The 19483-nt window shown below is 41.4% G+C and overlaps 1 protein-coding gene across 2 annotated transcripts in view; it reads right to left on the reverse strand.

Annotated features, from left to right (window-relative positions):
• The window catches only part of ENOX1 (ecto-NOX disulfide-thiol exchanger 1), a 204671-nt gene extending 188426 nt beyond the window's left edge, over positions 1 to 16245 (reverse strand). Inside the window, exons 1-2 of one of the 2 annotated variants that reach the window (XM_065402606.1) lie at positions 16227 to 16245; positions 8666 to 8812 (exon numbers count right to left, since the gene is read on the reverse strand). In XM_065402606.1, coding sequence (XP_065258678.1) covers positions 8666 to 8756 — 91 coding nt within the window. In that variant the 5' untranslated portion in view covers positions 8757 to 8812; positions 16227 to 16245. Of the gene's footprint in view, positions 1 to 8665; positions 8813 to 16226 lie in introns of those variants that run through there. The other variant, XM_065402614.1, reaches the window with a different exon arrangement.
• Positions 16246 to 19483: the final 3238 nt, after the last annotated feature.

Raw genomic sequence — 19483 nt, forward strand, 5'->3', positions numbered from 1 at the left:
ATGGCCACTCGCTTCTGGACAGTCAGGGCTGCCCGCATCCGGGTGTCCTTTCGCTTCAGGGCAGGGGACAGCAACTCACACAGTTCGAGGAAAGTCCCCTTCCGCATGCGAAAGTTGCGCAGCCACTGGGATTCATCCCAGACCTGCAGCACTATGCGGTCCCACCATTCCGTGCTGGTTTCACGGGCCCAGAATCGCCGTTCAACAGTATCAACAAGACCCAGTGACAGCGAGATGTCCTGGGCGCTGGGTCTCATGTTCTCAGAGAGGTCGGAGCTAGTGTCCGACTTCATGCCGTCACGGTAGTGCCGTAGCCTCCTCTCATGATTGATCTGCAGCTGCCTCTGGTACAGGTGGAGGAGAAGCTGCGAGGCGTTGAGAACTGCCACAACTGCAGCGATGGTCGCAGCGGGATCCATGCTCGCACTGCTGTGGCGTCCGCGCTGTCAGTAATCAGAAAAGCGCGCGAACTGATTTCCCGCCGGCGCTTTCAGGGAGGGAGGGAGGGAGGGCTTGAGTGACGGACGGATGACGACAGGCGCCCAAAAGCACCCTCGACACATTTTTTTACCCAGAAGGCATTTGGGGCTCGACCCAGAATTCCAATGGGCAGGGGGGACTGCGGGAACTGTGGGATAGCTGCCCACAGTGCACCGCTTCCAATGTCGACGCTTGCCCCGTTAGTGTGGACTCACAAAGTCTCACAAAGTCGAATTACTGTCCTTAGTGTGGACACACACGTTCGACTTAGTAATATCGATTCCACATAGTCGAATTAACTAAAATCGAAGTACTGTCGTAGTGTAGACAAGGCCTTAGACCCTTGAATTTGTTCCAGTATTAAGTTGCAAGCCAATGTAGAGTCTGGAGCAGCAAGGTAATAAGCTCCCAGTGACCTACATTGCTGTGTCAGTAGACTGCTGTATTTATTCCTAAGCATAGCTCACTGCAATCATCAAAACTGGGGATCAAGAACATGTGGCATATTTTCACCAGTTGTATATCCAGCAAGATGGGGCAAAGCCTGCTGGCCAAGTGACCGCCTCTCAGGGTCTTCACTAGCGGTCACAGTACATCTTCCATGTCTGGGGGAACTGCTAGACATGACTCCTGTGCCCTCTGTTCTGTATGATTTTTTTCATTAACTTTACAAAAATGAGTACAAAAACAAACTATAAGCAAAACGTTTTAATGAAAACAACAATTAATATTACTGACATCAGGACAAGATGATTTGTGGTCTGGAACAACTTTCCTGGGCATGATTCAGCAATTGTTATGGTGGAAAGGAGATGAGTTCCTGGACTTTTTGATAGTCAAGGGAGAAGGCTAAAGGAATTCTTTAAGTCATAGTCTGTCTTGAATCTACTTTGCATTTTTCCACAAACAGTGCTTGAGTCATCTGTTTTCTCACTTTTTCTGACTTAAGATTCTAGGAACCATAGTGATCTCAGTTTTCAGGCATACAGGTCAATTAATAGACAGATGGTGTAATTTGCCAGGAATAAATTTATTTATAGATCAAGTGTATGACTCTCTTTGTGAACGTCCGTGTGACACTACACCCCATATTCTTTATAGTACTATTATTATGATATGAGTATGGCATAATTATGATATATTTTATGCAAGATAGGTCATGTACGATATCATTGAAAAGGTTATGATTTACTGAATATGATTATCCTACTTGTATGCATGTATCATTTTGGTATCTGAAGTTAGGAATATTGTTGATGTATCTATTACAAATGTGTTTACACCTGGGGAACACCCACTAGGCAAAAGATTGTCAGTCTAGATGCTGGCTGGGAAGGGTCAAGGCAGTGGACCATTAGGGAGAACAATAGGTCTTAGAAGAAGCTAATCTCCCACCAGGGAGCCTTCCTGGGGAGCCTTCCTGAGGACGCTACAAACAGCCTCAGAGACATGGTTGCTATGACACTACAGGGGCATGTGACCAGATCACCTGGTACTGGACTCCATCTTGGAATACCAGTGTTTTTCCGCTGAAAGGTGTGGGAACCAAGCTTGGAGACAGAGAGATCCTGCCATATGCAAAAGATATTTAAGGCAGGGGAGTGACATCATCGTGGTTCTTTGTTTACTCCATGCCCAAAGAGACTCTTGGAAACACCTGAGGAACAAGGACTGACCTGGGGGGAAGTGCTGAACCCAGGCTGGAGGGATTATTAGCCTGTGAAAGGAACACCTGGGGTTTAAAGCTGTAAGCCAGTGTGGCTGGCCCCTCAAGAATCTCTGCAGCCTGCTTAAATCATCATTTAGGGTGAGAATTTGCTACTCATATCCAATGTTTTTAGCATATTAAGCTTAGTTTGCGTGTTTTGTTTGTTTGCTAGGTAATCTGCTTTGATCTGTTTGCTATCCCTTATAATCACTTAAAATCTATCTTTTGTAGTTAATAAACTTGTTTTTGTTTTGTCTAAAACCAGTGTGTGGAAATCATAACTGGGTACAGAAAGCTCTTGAATATTCTTCTTCACACTGAGGGAGGGGGCAAATTTCATGAGCTTACGCTGTACAGATCTCTGTGCAGTGCAAAACAGTTTAATTTTGGGTTTACCCTCCAGAAGGGGGTTGTGCTCTTGAGCAGTTGGGCAGCTCCTTAGCTGTAGCCTCCCCATGCAGAGCTGATCACAGCAGCCTGTAAGTACTGCAGCTGGGTGTGTCCCTACCTGTGTGAATGCTGGTGAAAGAGCAAGCTTGGAGGGCTTTGCAGCTTGTCACAGCAGCTCAGTGTGAGGGGAAGCCCAGGCTGGTGGGTCACGGGGGCTCAGTGTTACCCCCGTTCCAGGTGGCAACCCCGGGGGAACCCGTCACAGTCTGTACTTGTGTTTTTTGTTTGATTTACCACATGGTACATGTGTGCACAAAGAGCTTAAAGAAGCCTCTAAGGGTGTTCAGGTGTTGACTTTCAGGCAACTACACCCATCCTCACTTTTATTTATAGTTTCAACATTTTTGCCCATCCACCATCTTAGACTCACAAACTGTGGCAAATTTTTCTTCAACAACAGTCTCCTAAACTTAAAATTACTCTCAGTGAATAAATACCCACGCTAATTCACTACATTCACAATGATGGCCCAGAACCAAAAGAACAATCAGAAAGAAATAGGAGAAATAAATCACCCATCTGACAGCACGTCGCCTTTCAGAAAACAGGGTGATCTGATGCCACTTGCTGAGGCAAACACAACCCTAAAATGACAATATTCAGCAGTGCTAAAATTACTTTGAAAAATTTCCACTGCAAACCAAAATAAAAGTCTCTCCAGTGATCTGTGATCAATAACATGTTTTCAAAAATCCCTCTAAATACATTAACTAGTGGGCAGTGGAGTACCAGAATCATTGCTGTGACTCCCATCGAGTGAATGGGGAGGACTTCAAATCTCACAAAAGATGCAGCACAAAGAAGAAACAATATTTCTCAAAGTCTCAAAGCTGGAAAACACCAATTTTAGTGCTTGGATCATTCAAACGCTGTTTAACAGATTTGCTCCAACCTTTCCAGAAAATTTTCACCTCTAGGCTAAGACCAAGCATGAGAAATTTCAGCCCCAAGGGGAATTTTTTGGAAAAATTATAACCTATTGAAGAGAGGGGCTTAGAACCATAACTATACTGCATCAATCTTTAACAATTAAACTAAATGCATTATTACACTCTATTTATTGTGTTATATATATATATATATATATATATATATATATATATATATATATATATATATATATATATATATATATAAAACACAATAAATTTATATATATATAAAATGTAAAAATACATACATTAAATTATATGTAATGCAGTAGCCAAATATAACCAAAAATGATGAGCCTTCTAAATAACAAGAAGTAGAAGCAAAGAGTATAGAAACAGAAGAGATGTTATACATTTATTCACAAGAATCCATCTTTACAAATGAAAGGCTCTGACATTTGCCCAGATCAAAAATCCAATTTTACAGCACTAGGAGATAAGGAATGAAATAGTGTACAGATAACATCTAAACAGGTATTAAAAGGTTAGCAGTGCTTAAAATTGATTAGACACCAGGACCAGACAACACACATCCCAGACTGTTATAGAAAAATTGGCCAGATATTGCAGAAGCCTGAGCTGTCATTTTTACTAATTCTCAGTTCAGGAGAGAGTCCTGCAAGCTGCCAAGTGGCCAGCATAATTCTATTACAAGACACACGTTCTGGGATATTACAGAGCAACTAAATTAACATCAGCTGAGAAAAGGGACGAAAAAACTTAAAACGTTTGAGCAGATCAAATGGAGGAAAAGTGGAGGGGAAAACTCTACAGCTTAGTAACAGCCAGCATGGCCTTCAGGAAGGGAAAGCCGTGCCTGAATATCTTTTGGGGAAACTCAAGGATTGTAGACAAAGTTGATACACCAAGACACCACAAGTTGGTACAGTAGTCAGAATTTCAGACTGTGCTAGCTTAGGTAACATTTCATATGCAAGATAAATCTCGACCTAAATTCAGTCTAAGGTATTTACTGCACCAGGGCAGGAAAATAAAAACAGCCAGAAATAGGTCTTTGTAGGGCTAGAAAGAAGTTAGTGCTGGGATACCATGGGGTCTCCTCTTTTTTCATTTGTAGAAATACTGTTGATGAGGTTATTGAAAGCAAAGTGTAAATGCTGAAGAAGTTTAACGTATCATGAGAATTAACATAAATCATGAACACCAGAGTCAGGAAGGGTGAAGAACCATTTAAGTACTTGGGCTAAAACAATGGATGGAAAATGTAGTTCAGTGCAGATAAATGTGCCATAACCAGTAGAGCTATAATTCTTTTCATGGCAAAGTATTGTGAAAATCATGGTTTTGTCATGGTGAAAAATGTCAAAACTCATGAAATCGTGGGGAGGGGGTGAGTGAAATGTCAAAGCACCTATTTACTTTGGGAAATACATAACACAGTAGAACCTCAGAATTATGAACACCTCGGGAATGGAGGCTGTTCGTAACTCTGAAATGTTTGTAAATCTGAACAAGACGTTATGGTTGTTCTTTCAAAACTTTACAACTGAACATTGACTTAATACAGCTCTGAAATGTTACTATGCACAAGAAAAATGCTGCTTTTAACCATCTTAATTTAAATGGAACAAGCACGGAAACAGTTTCCTTACCTTGTCAAATCTTTTTTTAAACTTTCCCTTTATTTTTTTAGTAGTTTACACTTAACACAATACTGTGCTGTACAGTATTCGCTTTTTTTTTGTTTGTTCTCTGCTGCCTGATCACATACTTCTGGTTCCAAATGAGGTGTGCGGTTGACTGGTCAGTTCGTAACTCTGCTGTTCATAACTCTGAGATTCTACTGTACATAGTTTTATGCATAGGAAAGCAAAAGGCATGAGAGAAGGGGACTCTTCTACTCCTCGCTGGAAATAAGGAGATATTCCACTCTAGTAATTAATACTTATCACTTATGCTACACTTTACACTTTAAAAGTGCTGTACAAATATTAACTGATCCAAGCAGTGCTTCTAATATAGGTGGTAAAAAACAGTTCTAAAAATAAACTAGCAGCAATTGGGGTGATAAACTGAAGTCCTTCAGATCCTCACACAAGGAAATAATACGAACAGGGCCAAATTCAATTCCATCTGTGCAACACTGTTGACTCAATGGGGAGGATATAGAGGTGTTGCTGAGAGAAGGATTTGCACAAAAAAGTGGAGAGAAAGGGGAAACACGAAAGGAAATGTGCCAATCCTCCTACATTAAATACAACGGAGACACTGATCAATGGAACCAGACAAAGGTACCCCGATACAAAATCATTTCCAGATTTGGAGATAATAAAGTCAAAGTTCAGTAAAGCACATCAAGAGAGCACTGGGCTAGTTTGTTTCTAGGGGGCACATATTTATAGGTCAAGCGAAGCAAAGCCCTATAGTCAACCTAATGGCATTTCTGTCTGCGACACAATAGCTTTTGAACAACACATCTGATCAATTCAAATTTTTTTAGAGACTGTTCTAGGCATCAACAGGCAGAACCCTATTGCTTTTGGTGAAAATTGGAAAACTGGAAAAGCCTTCATTGGAAAATCAGGCCCATAGAATGTTCATTTGGTACCACAGGCAGAGAAATCTCCACACCACCCATTGCCTATGCATAACAGGCGGCAGCTAAATATGTTGCTCTCCCTCATTGGGTGTACAGTTCGGCCTACATAAGCAATGAAGTGTGTGACTCTCTAGTTTACTGCACAACTGAACACCAATGTACCGAGTGGATGAAAAATCTAAGACAAGGTACAGCTGTATAGTTGGGAAAACAGTGTATCTAATGGTTATAGCAGGAGACTGGGAATCAACCAAAGATCTACACCAGCTACATTTCCTGCTCTGGACTGACTTGTTGTGTGATCCTGGACTAGTAACCTAACCTTTCTGTGTCTTAGTTTACCCATCTATATGATGGGTAATTCTGGGCCAGATCCTCAGCTAGTGTAAATTGGCAAAATTCCATTCAATGCCTAATTTCAGAAAGGATAGCCAAAAATTTAACTTCACAAATCCCCTGGGAGGCAGATATAGTTGCAGTAACTAAGGCCCCAAAATTATGAGTTATTACAGTTTAAGATTTGCCAGGCATCAAGGCCCTTTAGAAAAGCTAGAATGGGGGCCTACAAGAAGAAAAACCGAAGGTCTAATGGCTGGATTTCTTCAAAGACATTTCTTTTCTAAAAGAGCAAGTGCAGCTAAAGAGACTTCCCCTTTTTTTTCCTGTCGGTGAATGAATTAAAAAAAATGATTAAATTAATATCAAACACTGATATCCTATGATGTGCCAGATAGAGCTGTAAAATAGGGAACTTGATGGAATCTAATATTATAATTAAAATGTGTATAAAAGGGAGGTCAACTATAAGTGATACAGCTTTGGGCAAAATATTGTAAATTTCAATGACAGGGTTTACCTCATGGGCAATACTGTTAGAAAAGAAAGGCGCTGTGTTCATATTGATTTCTTTTAGTTTAAGTGATAAAGTGAAGAAGTGAGGCTAATGTTTGCAATCAAACATGTTTGTGCTATCGAGTTAGTGAAATACGTCTATGCTGAAAGAGTCAGTAAATAAAAAGAACTAAAACCAAAATGTGTATTTATAAGGACACCAGACCACACTGCAAAACAAACAAACCAACCTGCAGCAGCAAGTCTCAATTGACTCAGGGTTCATGCTATGGGGCTGCAAATAGCAGTGTAAACATCCCTGCTTGGGCTGGAGCTCTGGCTCTGAGCCCTGAGGAGGTTGGGGTGAGGGGGCTGTCAGGCTTGGGCTCCAAATGTCTATACTGCTCTTTTTAGCCCCATAGCACAAGCCCTGCAACCTGGAGTCAGTTGACCCGGGCTCTGAGACTTGCTGCCGCAGGGGTTTTGTTTTGTTTTGTTTTTTGCAGTATAGATGTATCCTTAGCCAAAATTTTTAAAAAAAAAATCACCTTCCCAACATAGTGATTGAGTAAAAAAGTGTTATTTTCTATTGTCTTTGCATAATTTGATTCTGAAAACCTACATGGTTTATATGGTTATACTGACAAATTTCCTAGCTTACGTTAGCCAAATCATAATCCAATACCATTTTTGCCTTTTTATATTCTGTGCTATTAATCCCTGTTGATAAGGATATTTAATGAAACTCTATAAAACTAAATTAATCTTTCAAGTCCTTTTCTTTAGTTAAGCAATCAAAATTAAAAGAACCCTAAGCAAGGTGGTACGAATAATCAGTTAAGCAGTTGCTTACCTAAGGTTGTTTTTATACCCTATCTTTCTTACAGAGTGCTAAACTGATTTACATCAGCTGTGGATCTGGCCCATTGTATGTACCTCACAGGAGTATTGTGAAGCTTAATTCACTTTGACCCAATCCCGCTCCTACTGAAATCAACTGATTTCAATGGGAGCAGGACTGAACCTTCAGTGTTTGTAATGGTCAAAATAATATTTTTATTATTGCTAGAAAGATTAAGTGATCCACTACAGAGCTCTCGCAAGCTGTAAATGAAATGACAAAGTCAAAGAATAATAGCCCTAGAAAATTAATTATGGTGTTCAAAAAAATGAGAAGAAAGAAGGGATTGCTTCTCTCTTTCAGTTAGCTAATGCTACCAGTGGATATGAATTGCATGTGATTCACATTTTTTTCTGAATCTATTTATAGCTGCACTTTCTTTTGTCAGCACAACCATCTTCCTCCAGTTAGGAGGTTGCAGCCGCTGCCCACACTATTCCTTGGCAAAACCTCAAGGAAAACTACTGGGAAGGAAAATCAGCTCTCTCTCAAAGACTAAGTACATCTCTTGATCCCCTCCCTAACCTAGACCCAGCATACAGCCTGGAGATCAATGGTTTAGAACTCTAATTTCCCCAAAGATTTTGGTTGTTCTACTAGGTTAAAACACGGTATGGATTACATACCCATTATACAAAGAGACTAATACATGGTATGCAATATTAATCATAGAAGTTGTGCACCTACAACCATTGTTCTGAGACTATAAAAATATACCTGTCTTCAGCAATGATTCCAGATGTTTATAAAAAGATTGAAAAAATCCAGAGACGCGTGCAACAAATCTCTAACAGAAATCTTACCCGTCACAAGCTGTTGTCCAGCTAATCCTACTGGAACCATCCCGAGGTTATTCATAGCGGTAGCCCAAGCTGTTGGATCAGTGACTGACATATTAAGTTGTGTGGTATCTATAGTTGTACTTCCCAAGCCATCAGCAGCTGTGGCAAAAGAGACAAATTCTGAGTTTAAAAGTCAATATGCCACAATTTTTAACAGAAAATAGTGTTTGAGACATAAATAAATCTTACTGAAAATAATTAAATTTTATTATTATGATATATCTTTTTGGAGCACCAATAAAATTGCTAGGTGCTATATAGCAGTGAGAGAAGATACAGTCCTGCTCAAAAGAGCTTATAATTTAAGACTACCTAATCAATGGCAAATGTTTCTGTGGAAATACACATCATGAGATTTCCACATATTCAAAGAAGGGACATGTTTCTCATGAAATGTAGTTTATTAAAGAAATTGTGACATTATTTAGGCACCTGTATAAAAAGAGCTCACACCAATTTGACTTGTCTTAGGAAAAATATTATTAAGTTCCATTTGAAAACAAAAGGTAATTATCACTAATCATTTTAGCAACAATATTTTTGGTGGCCACTGCATAGTGCAGATGTTTACCTGCAGCCATCGTTTAAACTGGTTCCTTTTGTTGCTGACTGACTTCAAATAGGAATGTATCCTACTACTGTAGTAATAACATCTTGCGATGGGAGAATCTGTCTGTTACTGAATGCAGAGTCCACACACAGTTCATTAGGCGCTGCAAGAAAACACAATTAATCAGATATTAAAAGCTGATTTTAAAGTCTAATTTCAAAACAGCATGCCCTGACTGAAATCTATATGAAGTTCCTACCTACTCTCAGTTGGATCTCCAAATCCAGTTCAGTTGTACGCCTTCATCAAGTGTTAGTGAAGGAGTTTCAACTAACCTGCATTCTTGCTTACTGAATAAATGGTGCCCATGTATGAACCTATCAGATGTCTTGCCTCTGGCTGAAAAGCCTTCACAAATTAGGTTTTATCAGTACCTGCACAGCCACCTCAGCATGCCAGCATCAATTCAAAGGACATACTTGGGCTGCATATGAATTTTTTAAAAAGTTAAAAATTAATTGATGTTGTGAGTTTTGAGGAAACAGTTGCCTGTTAAATATGTTTCCAGATGAAGGAGTAATTTTAAGAATGGAACACAAACCAGGAAAGGCTTGCTATGTTAAAGAAGACATACTGGTACTTTCTTTAACAAACACAATATCCTGACAGGTTTCAGAGTAGCAGCCGTGTTAGTCTGTATCCTCAAAAATACCAGGAGTACTTGTGGCACCTTAGAGACTAACAAATTTATTAGAGCATAAGCTTTCGTGGGCTACAACCCACTTCTTCGGATGCATATAGAGTGAAACATATATTGAGGATATATGTTTCACTCTATATGCATCCGAAGAAGTGGGTTGTAGCCCACGAAAGCTTATGCTCTAATAAATTTGTTAGTCTCTAAGGTGCCACAAGTACTCCTGTTATTTTTGACAATATCCTGAGCCCACAAAGTGACACCAATATGAAGCAAAGGGGGCGCATCACCCTCCATCTGAAATGTCTTTGCTTTGGTGAGGGTTTCTGTTGCAACATGAATTTTACATAGAGGTAATTCTTTTGTCTGTGATTCTCATTGTGTCTGCGTATTTCTGAAAGTTAAAAGGATTTGAAGAAAAGGAAAATAAAGCATGAAACCAAACTGAGAGGTGACAACTTTGATTATAACAACACCTTCAAATTCTTAGAGAGCAAATATTTATTTTGCTTGAGATAAGCACATATCTAAGCCTATTTTAGGTCTTTTATGCATTACTTATGTAACAGACTGCAGTGGGTTTTTTGGAGTCTTTACAGTCTGTCATGATTGCCTCACTGCTGTGTAAGAGACCTAAGGGCTTGATCCAAAGCTCATTGAAGTCAATGGAAAAATTCCCATTGATTTAATTGTGCTTGGCTGGTTCAAACCTTAAGTCCCCAGTTTTTCATGACAGAAGTCAGCTGAAGTTTTGGAATTAATTTCACTGGAAGCAAAAAGAGGCTTTAAGGATAAGATTTTCAAAAGAGAATCCAAAAATGCATATAGAGAATTTGAATGTGCAAACCTCACATTTGCTTGTGCTAAAGGCTAATTACATAAACATTTTGTCTATGCAAACAACCAAACATACATAAGTGTAAATGTGGGTTTGAATAAAAATTTTAGGTGCCTTTTTGGTAAATAGTTTGAAGCTCAGGTCATACACATTCAATTTTCTTTATGAAAATTACTTAATAGACGTTAAGCGTGTTGTTTCCAGTTTGTAAAGCTCAATATTTCATCTTTAGAAAAGACATAATAAAAGTGATTAGACTATATTTTAGCTTAATTCTTCCCACACTTTTATCTGCAAATATTATGTGACTATAATATAAGCCAGAAGGGTGAACACGGTTGTACAAATAGCCTCCCTGCCATAGGTAATGCAGAGGCATGGAGCTGTAATTACAACTCATTTCATATAAAGGTGATCATCTTAAAAGCCACACAAGTGAAAAAAAATCACTTAATGTAATCAGTTAACATTGTACATTTATAATATGTTGTAACTTACAAATGGCCACTTTTACTAAGTTAAAACATATTTTGTTCTGGGACACACTGGGTCTACTTAAAACCTCAATATTTTTTATATTTCAGTATTTGACTTTGCTATGTTATTTCTTTATTGTGCTATGATAAAACTGACATTTTAAGTACAATCACTACTTACCAAAAACACTGGCCAGAGGTCACAGGATTCTCTGAACAGAGGGTGACTTACATCAAGAAAGCTACATACTGAGATGTTTAAAAGTGGGTGCCTAAACTGCAGCTCCTTAAATCCATATTTAGCTCCTTCATCTACCTCAGACTACAAATTTTGAGCCATTAACATCGATTTCAAGGTTAGAGCTGGTCGAATTATTTGCTGTTGATAAGTTATCTGACATTCAGTACATCCTCTTTCCTCTTTATGAATCATTCACAATTCATTCCTAATTTCTACAAGTGTTACTATTCACAAACAAATGCTGAACATTTTAAGTAAACAAATTTCAGCCTATTGGCAGCTTGCAAACTATTTGTTTTGACAGTGTCTTTTACCATGTATTATTGGGATGCACTGCTGGTCAGCTAAATCACTTGGTATTGCTTCTGCTTCTGGACTGGATGAGAGAAATTTTAAACAGGAGAATGATGAGTGACAGTAGAATGATGAGTGACAGGACAATGATGAGTGGCAAATCCCCACTCATGCTAAAACGCCTGAAACTTTGGGGGGTTATGAACATTTTCTTGAATAAACCATGAGTTGTCCAAATACTTGCAGAAAATGAATAATATCATTGCACAAATAACAGCAAAGGAAATTCATTGTGTTAACTCATGAAAATATTCATGATTCACTTATTGAACAGTGTCACTAGCTCTGGTCATGAATCTGGGGAACTCCTGGTTTTAAAGTGCCCATGGGTTCTCCAAGGTAGCTCTGGGCTACTTTGCTTTCTCCCTGACCAGCTGGGCGTTCATGTCATGCTCCCTGTCAGTACCCGGGCCAGGGAAGCTAATGATCCAACCAGCAGTCCAAATTCGGTGATGAATCCTGATCACGTGCCACCGGAGGCACATTGCACATACGCTAAGAAGAAGAAAATAGCCGCAGGGTAGGGTGAACAACAAAAAGTCACAAGGTGAGCCAAAGCCTGAAGCTGAACTGATCCCCTCTGACCAAGAGTGGCTGCAGGCTATTTTGTTAGCGAAACAGAGCTGAATAACAAATCTGTGCACCTAAGCTCCTTGTTGAACATTCTGCAAAAGGATGTACATAAAACTGGTGACAGGTTCAAAAAAGAAGCACAGTGGACTCTGGAGTTAGAAACCACTAATTCTAAAAATCCTTAAAGAAACTTCACCCAAAAATTGATAGATGATGACAGCATTGACAAAACTGTAGCTATAGCATTGAGAACAGTGCTAGTACAATACAAGATATTGATCTGTCCTTCTTTCTCAATACAGAATCTTTATGGGAGAAAAGTTCTTACATTGTATTAACATTATGCAAAATGACATTGCATAAAATAATCTTACAGAGATGCTCAACAGTCAGTTTAGTCTCAACATTTAGGTTTTGTAAAAAAATAGTTTTACAAATCATAATAGTAAAAGAAAAGTTTGGTGTAAACCGGCATAGTTCCATTGAGTTCCTGGGGAGCTAGGCTGATTTCCCCCAGCAGAGGAGCTGGCCCATGATTTTAAACCAATTTATGCTCCTTTAAATATTAGTGACACGAAGGCATACAAAATAAACATTCTGGTTCTGCAAACACTCATGCACATAAGTAACTTTACTCAGGTGAGTATCTCCACTGAGCTGAATCTAGCCCCCAAAATAATATAGAGGAGAACATTGTATATTCTGTATATTTTTTAATTTTATTTTTATGGAGCTTCCAATTAACTCAGTTTTAAAGCCCAATGCAGTAAACACAAACAGAACTCTGAAAAGACCACAGAACAGTTATGGCAATCTCTCTTTTCGTAGTCACAGAGCAAGTATCCATTCTTCATCCTTACATGGTGGGCTATGGGAGACTTTTAGACTTTCCTCAGACAGGCTGTCAGGAAGATAAAGCGCCGACAAGTCCATACCAATGAGAGCTTCTCAGTCATAGCAGATTGTACTTAGTACGCATATTTTATACCAGGCAATTAAACGCAGTTACCCAAGTGAATACAGAACTTGGTTATATATTGTGCATCAATTATCACAGGCAATGAATGCCATGAGACAAAGAGATTAACACAACATAAAACTAATTCAATAACACAGCAGATTGCTAAGTTAAAACCCTACCCTTTAGATATCCATAACACCCCAGACAATTGAATTGCAATATGACAAAGAAAATTAAACTCCCTACTGTCAAAACTGCTAGCAGAATGCCCAGGTAAAATGGTCAGCCAAAGAAGTCAGCAATTTTAGAGGCAGTGAGGATTGGACTGGGTAGTCAAGAGAAGGTTCTATTCCACCCTCTGCCGCTGACCTCCTATGTGACTTCGGGCAAGTCCCTTTACCTCTCTGTAATTTCTGTGATCACTACATGCCTCAAGGAGGGGATTGATGATATCAGCTTTCTGAAAATGAGGATTACAAGCTTTCAGATAATAAACATCACTGATGCTGATTAAGAGTTCTAAAGACAGTGGCCACTATAATCAGGTGGGATTAAAAGGCATGAGGGTGCACAGAATGATGTGATTCTTTTAAAGGTTTGATATCTCATGAGCCACCAGATCTAGCTGGATTTCCAACCTCTCCAAAGATCTATAGCATTTGTTTCCATCCACTGTGATTCATAGGGGTGTATGGGATAGGTAGTACCTTTGAGTGATCCGAACTGCTGGACTCCTTGAGTGGTTCTTTTCCTCTCTGGTCCTCACTGTACACCCAGCTCTCATGTGAAGCTCCAAGTAGCTGTAAGTATGCGACAATGGCCACATCCCGGTAAACCGCCTCGGCAGGCAGGCTAAACCATGTGAGGGTAACCAGAAGTGTGGAAACTGATGGTGATTTAGGGATTGCCCTCCCAAGCATACGAAGACGGTTATGGTAGCCAAGGCGAAAGAGACCATATGTTGTTCCAAGGGCTTGAAAAGCAGTGCAGCGATGTATTGTGGAAGGTGAAAGGCATGATGGGGCACTACAGGAGTCATGGCTATCCACTGCAGCTAAAGGAGCCTCCAGTTGTAACAGTCTTTGTGCCACTGGGCCAAGCTTCAGCAGCCGAGAGAATGGGACTGTTCCAGTGCAACGACTCTTTAATCAACTTCACACACACGTCATTCATGCACATTTCTCTTCAAAAGTCCTGTGGCGATGGGGGAGTGCCAGGTGAAGATGATTACTGGCAGTCGTAGCCACAAGCCTGCACACAGGTGGCCTGGGACATTGGTCGCCCATCCCTGACCAAAGGGCAGCAGGAAGCTCGGCAACAACCCAGGTGACAGAGCATCCCTTTTTAGGATTGCACTGCTCTCCCTTTGTAAGGGAAGGGACTAGAAATGGTGCCTCAAACATTGCCTGCCCAAATTAAATCTGGCCAGTTTACCACAGTTGGTAGATCATCCTCAACGTGGTCGAAAACCAAAGATAACTAAAAAAGCACTGAAGAGTGCTGCTTGGAACATCAGGACTATGATAGACAAAGACGATACCTCTTGATTTGAAAGAAGAAGAGAAAAGAACCACACAAAGATAGAATCCTTGGAGTGGGAATTGCCATTAAGACCAAAACTCTTGCAATGTCTTGAAGACTTTCCAATAGGCATTAACGAAAGACTCATGAAACTCCGGTTACCAATAAATAAGTCATGACTTGCTACCATCATCAGTGCATATGCGCCCAGCCCACCGTAACAAGCCCTGACGATGCTAAGGAACAGGTCTACTCTGATCTCAACTCTCTCATCAAGTCAACACCACAAAGCGACAAACTAATCATCCTAGGAAATTTTAATGCAAGAGTAGGTAAAGATAACTACAACTGACAAGGTGTCGCTGGGAAACATGGCATTGGAAAAATGAATGAAAATGGTCTTCTACTCCTAAGCAAGTGTGCAGAACATAGCCTGACAATTACAAATACCATCTTCAGACAGGCAGACAAATGTAAAACTACATGGATGCACCCCAGATCCAAACAATGGCAGCTAATAGATTACATCATTGTCCGACAATGTGACGTAAGGGATGTCAGGATCACCAGAGCCATGCGTGGAGCAGAATGTTGGATGGATCATAGAATGATTAGGTCAATACTGAATCTACACATTGTACCCACACATTGAAATGCCCAAAAACAATCAAGACATCCCCTGATATTGTTAAACTAAATCATGCACCATATCGAGACAAGCTACAAAGTGCACTAGAAACCAACCTTCATGATACCCCTGTCGCATGGGAGGAATTTAGAGAGACAGTACAAAAAACTGCAACTGACATCCTTGGATGGAAGAAAAGGGCTCACTGTGACAGGTTTGATGAAAATGATGAGGAAATCACAGTACTTTTGAAAGAAAAAAGTGAGGCTTTCCAAATCTGGCAAAATTATAGTCAGTATCCTCAAAAAGAGACAGATTTAAACACCTGCAAAGCAAGGCACAAAGACAACTACGCTTGATACAAGATAAATGGTGGGAGAAGGTAGCAGAAGACACTCAAATGTATGCAGAAACAAATGAAACAAAGAAATTCTTTGATTCCTTGAAGGTAGTCTATGGATGTTCAAAGGTGGGCACAGGTTCGCTCATGATGGCTGATGGCAGGACAGTCATCAAACACAAACATGGCATGGAACAGAGATGGGTTGAACATTTCAGCCAACTACTGAACAGCCCATCTTCAACTGAAACAAGTGTTATTAGTCTGATACCTCAAAAGCCTATTCAGCACCACCTTGACTCAACACCCTCACTTGAAGAAATAGAAAAGGCAATCAGTTTGATGAGCTCAGGAAAGTCCTCAGGCAGAGATAGAATACTGGCAGAAATATATAAATCTGTGGGTCCAAAAGTGATAATAACACTCCAGAAGATCCTTACTGACATCTGGGACAGTGAAGAAATGCCACAAGATTTCAAAGATGCCACAATTATTCCTTTATTTAAAAATAAAGGCAGAAAAATGGTCTGTGATAACTACCGTGGGATATCTCTCTTATCTGTCGCTGGGAAAATCTTTGCTCGTGTCCTCCTGAACTGACTGATTTCATCTGTCTCAGAAGCCAATCTACCTGAGACTCAGTGCGGATTCAGACCTGGTCATAGTACCATAGACATGATTTACAGAATCAGGTAAATACAAGAAAAATGTATCGAACAAAACATGAATCTGTTCAGTGTTTTCATCGATCTGTCATAAGCATTTGATATAGTCAATAGAGAAGGATTATGGATGATCCTCAGCAAACTTGGTTGCCAACCAAAACTGGTAAAGATCATTCATTTATTTCATGAGGGGATGCAAGGTCAGGTACTTTTTAATGGAGATCTCACTGACTCCTTTCCCATTTCAAATGGAGTCAAACAAGGCTGTGTCCTTGTCCCTGTACTGTTCAAGCTCTTCTTCACCCAACTTCTCAACCATGCTACAGATGGGCTCAACAGAGGCATATACATCAGATACAGACACGACGGCTCAGTCTTCAATCTTACAAGGCTTAAAGCAAAAACAGAAGTAACAGAACTACTACTGAGAGAAGCACTCTTTGCAGATGATTGTGCCCTCCTAGCACATACAGAGGGAGATCTCCAGTGCATTGTAGATTGCTTCGCTGAAGCATCAAAATTGTTTGGCCTCACAATCAACCTGGAGAAAACTGTGGTGTTGCACCAATCATCTTCACCGCTCTGTGCCATATCCCCTAGCATATCCATTAGTGGAATCCAACTAAATCAAGTTGACAGTTTTATCTATCTCGGCAGCAACATCTCCCATGATGGATCTCTTGACAAAGAGATCACGAACAGGATACAGAAAGCTTCTCAGTCATTAGGAAAGTTATGTAACAAAGTCCTGAAATCCCACAACATACCCCCTCTCAACAAAAATAAAACTTTATAATGCTTTTGTGTTCACATCTCTCCTCTATGGCTGCGCGATATGGACACCATACAAATGGCATATCAAACAGCAAGAGGCCTTCCATATGTGATCTCTGCATACCATTATGGGGATCCATTGGCAGGACAAAATTACCAACCTGGAGGTTCTCCAAAAGTCAAATGCCATAAGCATGAAGGCCATGATGATAAAAGCCCAACAATGCTGGGTTGGACAGATCATTAGGATGCCTGAATATTGACTCCCCAGAAAAATTTTCTATGGAAAATTGGCACAAGGACTCCGGAATCAAGGCCGCCCCAGAAAGTGCTACAAGGACAGCATCAAGAACAGCATATATTTCGGTGCAATAAAACCAAGAATGATCTGAGAAGGCTGCGTTAAATAGATCAGTGATCAGCCTGGCAACACACAGCACTCACAGCTTTCCACACCTTTGAAGAGGACAGAAATAATCGATTGTTAGCTGCAAGGGAAAAGCGTCATACCACTGCTATAGCTACCAAGACGCTCACCAATGACTGTCTGCCCAATCTGCTCTCGAGCATGCACGTTACGCTTGGACTTCAGAGTCACTCCAGAATCCACAAAAAGAGAGAGCATGAAAATGTCATCGTCGAACTGACGGACTACTCACACTGTGATTCATAAGCTATTGGACATTAGATCGGTCACTGCACCACCTGATAAGGCAAAAACACTGGCCATTTACCAGACAGGACAGGGTGTTTTCAACATACCACACACTTTCAGCTAGTCCCCCTCTGCTGCTGCTTTTGTTTACGGATTAGTAGAGCTGCAGATAGGGTTGCCAGGTGTCCAGTTTTCAACTGGAACACCCGGTCGAAAAGGGACTTTGGCGGCTCCGGTCAACACTGCTGACTGGGCCGTTAAAGTCCAGCTGGCAACGCTGGCAGTGCAGCGGGGCTAGTAGGCTCCCTACCTGGCTCCGTGTGGCTCCCGGAAGCAGCTGGCATGTCCGGCTCCTAGGCAGAGGGATGGCCACGGGGGTTCCGCGTGCTGCCCCTGCCCTGAGCACCAGCTCTGCAGCTCCCATTGGCTGGGAATCATGGCCAATGGGAGCTGCGGTGGTGGTGCCTGTGGGGGGGGGGGGGGGGAGAGAAGCACGCAGCAGAGCCCAGTGGCCGCCCCTTTGCCTAGAAGGCAGAAGGACATGCCAGCCGCTTCCGGGAGCCACCAGAGATAAGTGTCATCCGGCCGGAGCCCGCACCCCAAACCCTCTCCCATGCCCCAACCTCCATCCCCAGCCCTGAGCCCCCTCCTGCACCCAAACTCCCTCCTGGAGCCTGCACCCCCTCTGCACCCCAATGCCCTGCCCCAGGACTTAGCCCCATCCCACACCCCCATCTGGGGCCCCCTACCCCACCCCAGAGCCCACACCCCCAGCTGGAGCCTTCACCCCCTCCCAAACTCCTCATCCTCGGTCCAACCTCAGAGCCCACACCCCCAGCCAGAGCCCTCACCCCCTCCCGCATCCCAACCCCCTGCCCCAGCCTGGTGAAAATGAGCAAGTGACTGAGGGTGGGGGAGAGCAAGCGATGGAGGGAGGGGGGATGAAGTGAACAGGGGGCAGGCCTCAGAGAAAGGGTGGGGCGGGGCCTCAGGGTAGGGGTGGGGCAGGGGTGGGGCAAGGTGTTTGGGTTTCTGCAATTGGAAAGTTGGCAACCCTAGCTGCAGAGTTTGCTTAAAAAAAAAAGTTAGACCACACCACTCACTACATGTGTTAAATATCTACTTAGTCATCTTTGGAGGAAGGAACTTGGAGAAAGACAAAGCATTAGCAGCTGCAGCCAACATCATGACAGAATTTTCTCTCTCCCTATCATCCCATCCTTCTTGCCTACAGCATACAGAAGAAACATTTCAGAGATGACTTCTGTACCACTCTGGCGTCTACTCTGAATTTAATGAGTGTAGCATTTCAAGTGAAGGTGACTTTCTGCATTTTTGTATAGTTTGAAAACGCCAAATCCATCTGAGCTCTGAAATTCCAAGGGTTTGAAAATGCCTAAAATGAAATGAACAATATCCTGCTGTGCCAAAAAACTGCTACCACTTTTCCTCCACACTTGGGTATATGAAACATAGGAGGCCCCCAAAACGAGTGGCCCGAGCACT

This window comes from Emys orbicularis, chromosome 1 (assembly GCF_028017835.1).
Source record: "Emys orbicularis isolate rEmyOrb1 chromosome 1, rEmyOrb1.hap1, whole genome shotgun sequence".
Lineage (NCBI taxonomy): Eukaryota > Metazoa > Chordata > Testudines > Emydidae > Emys > Emys orbicularis.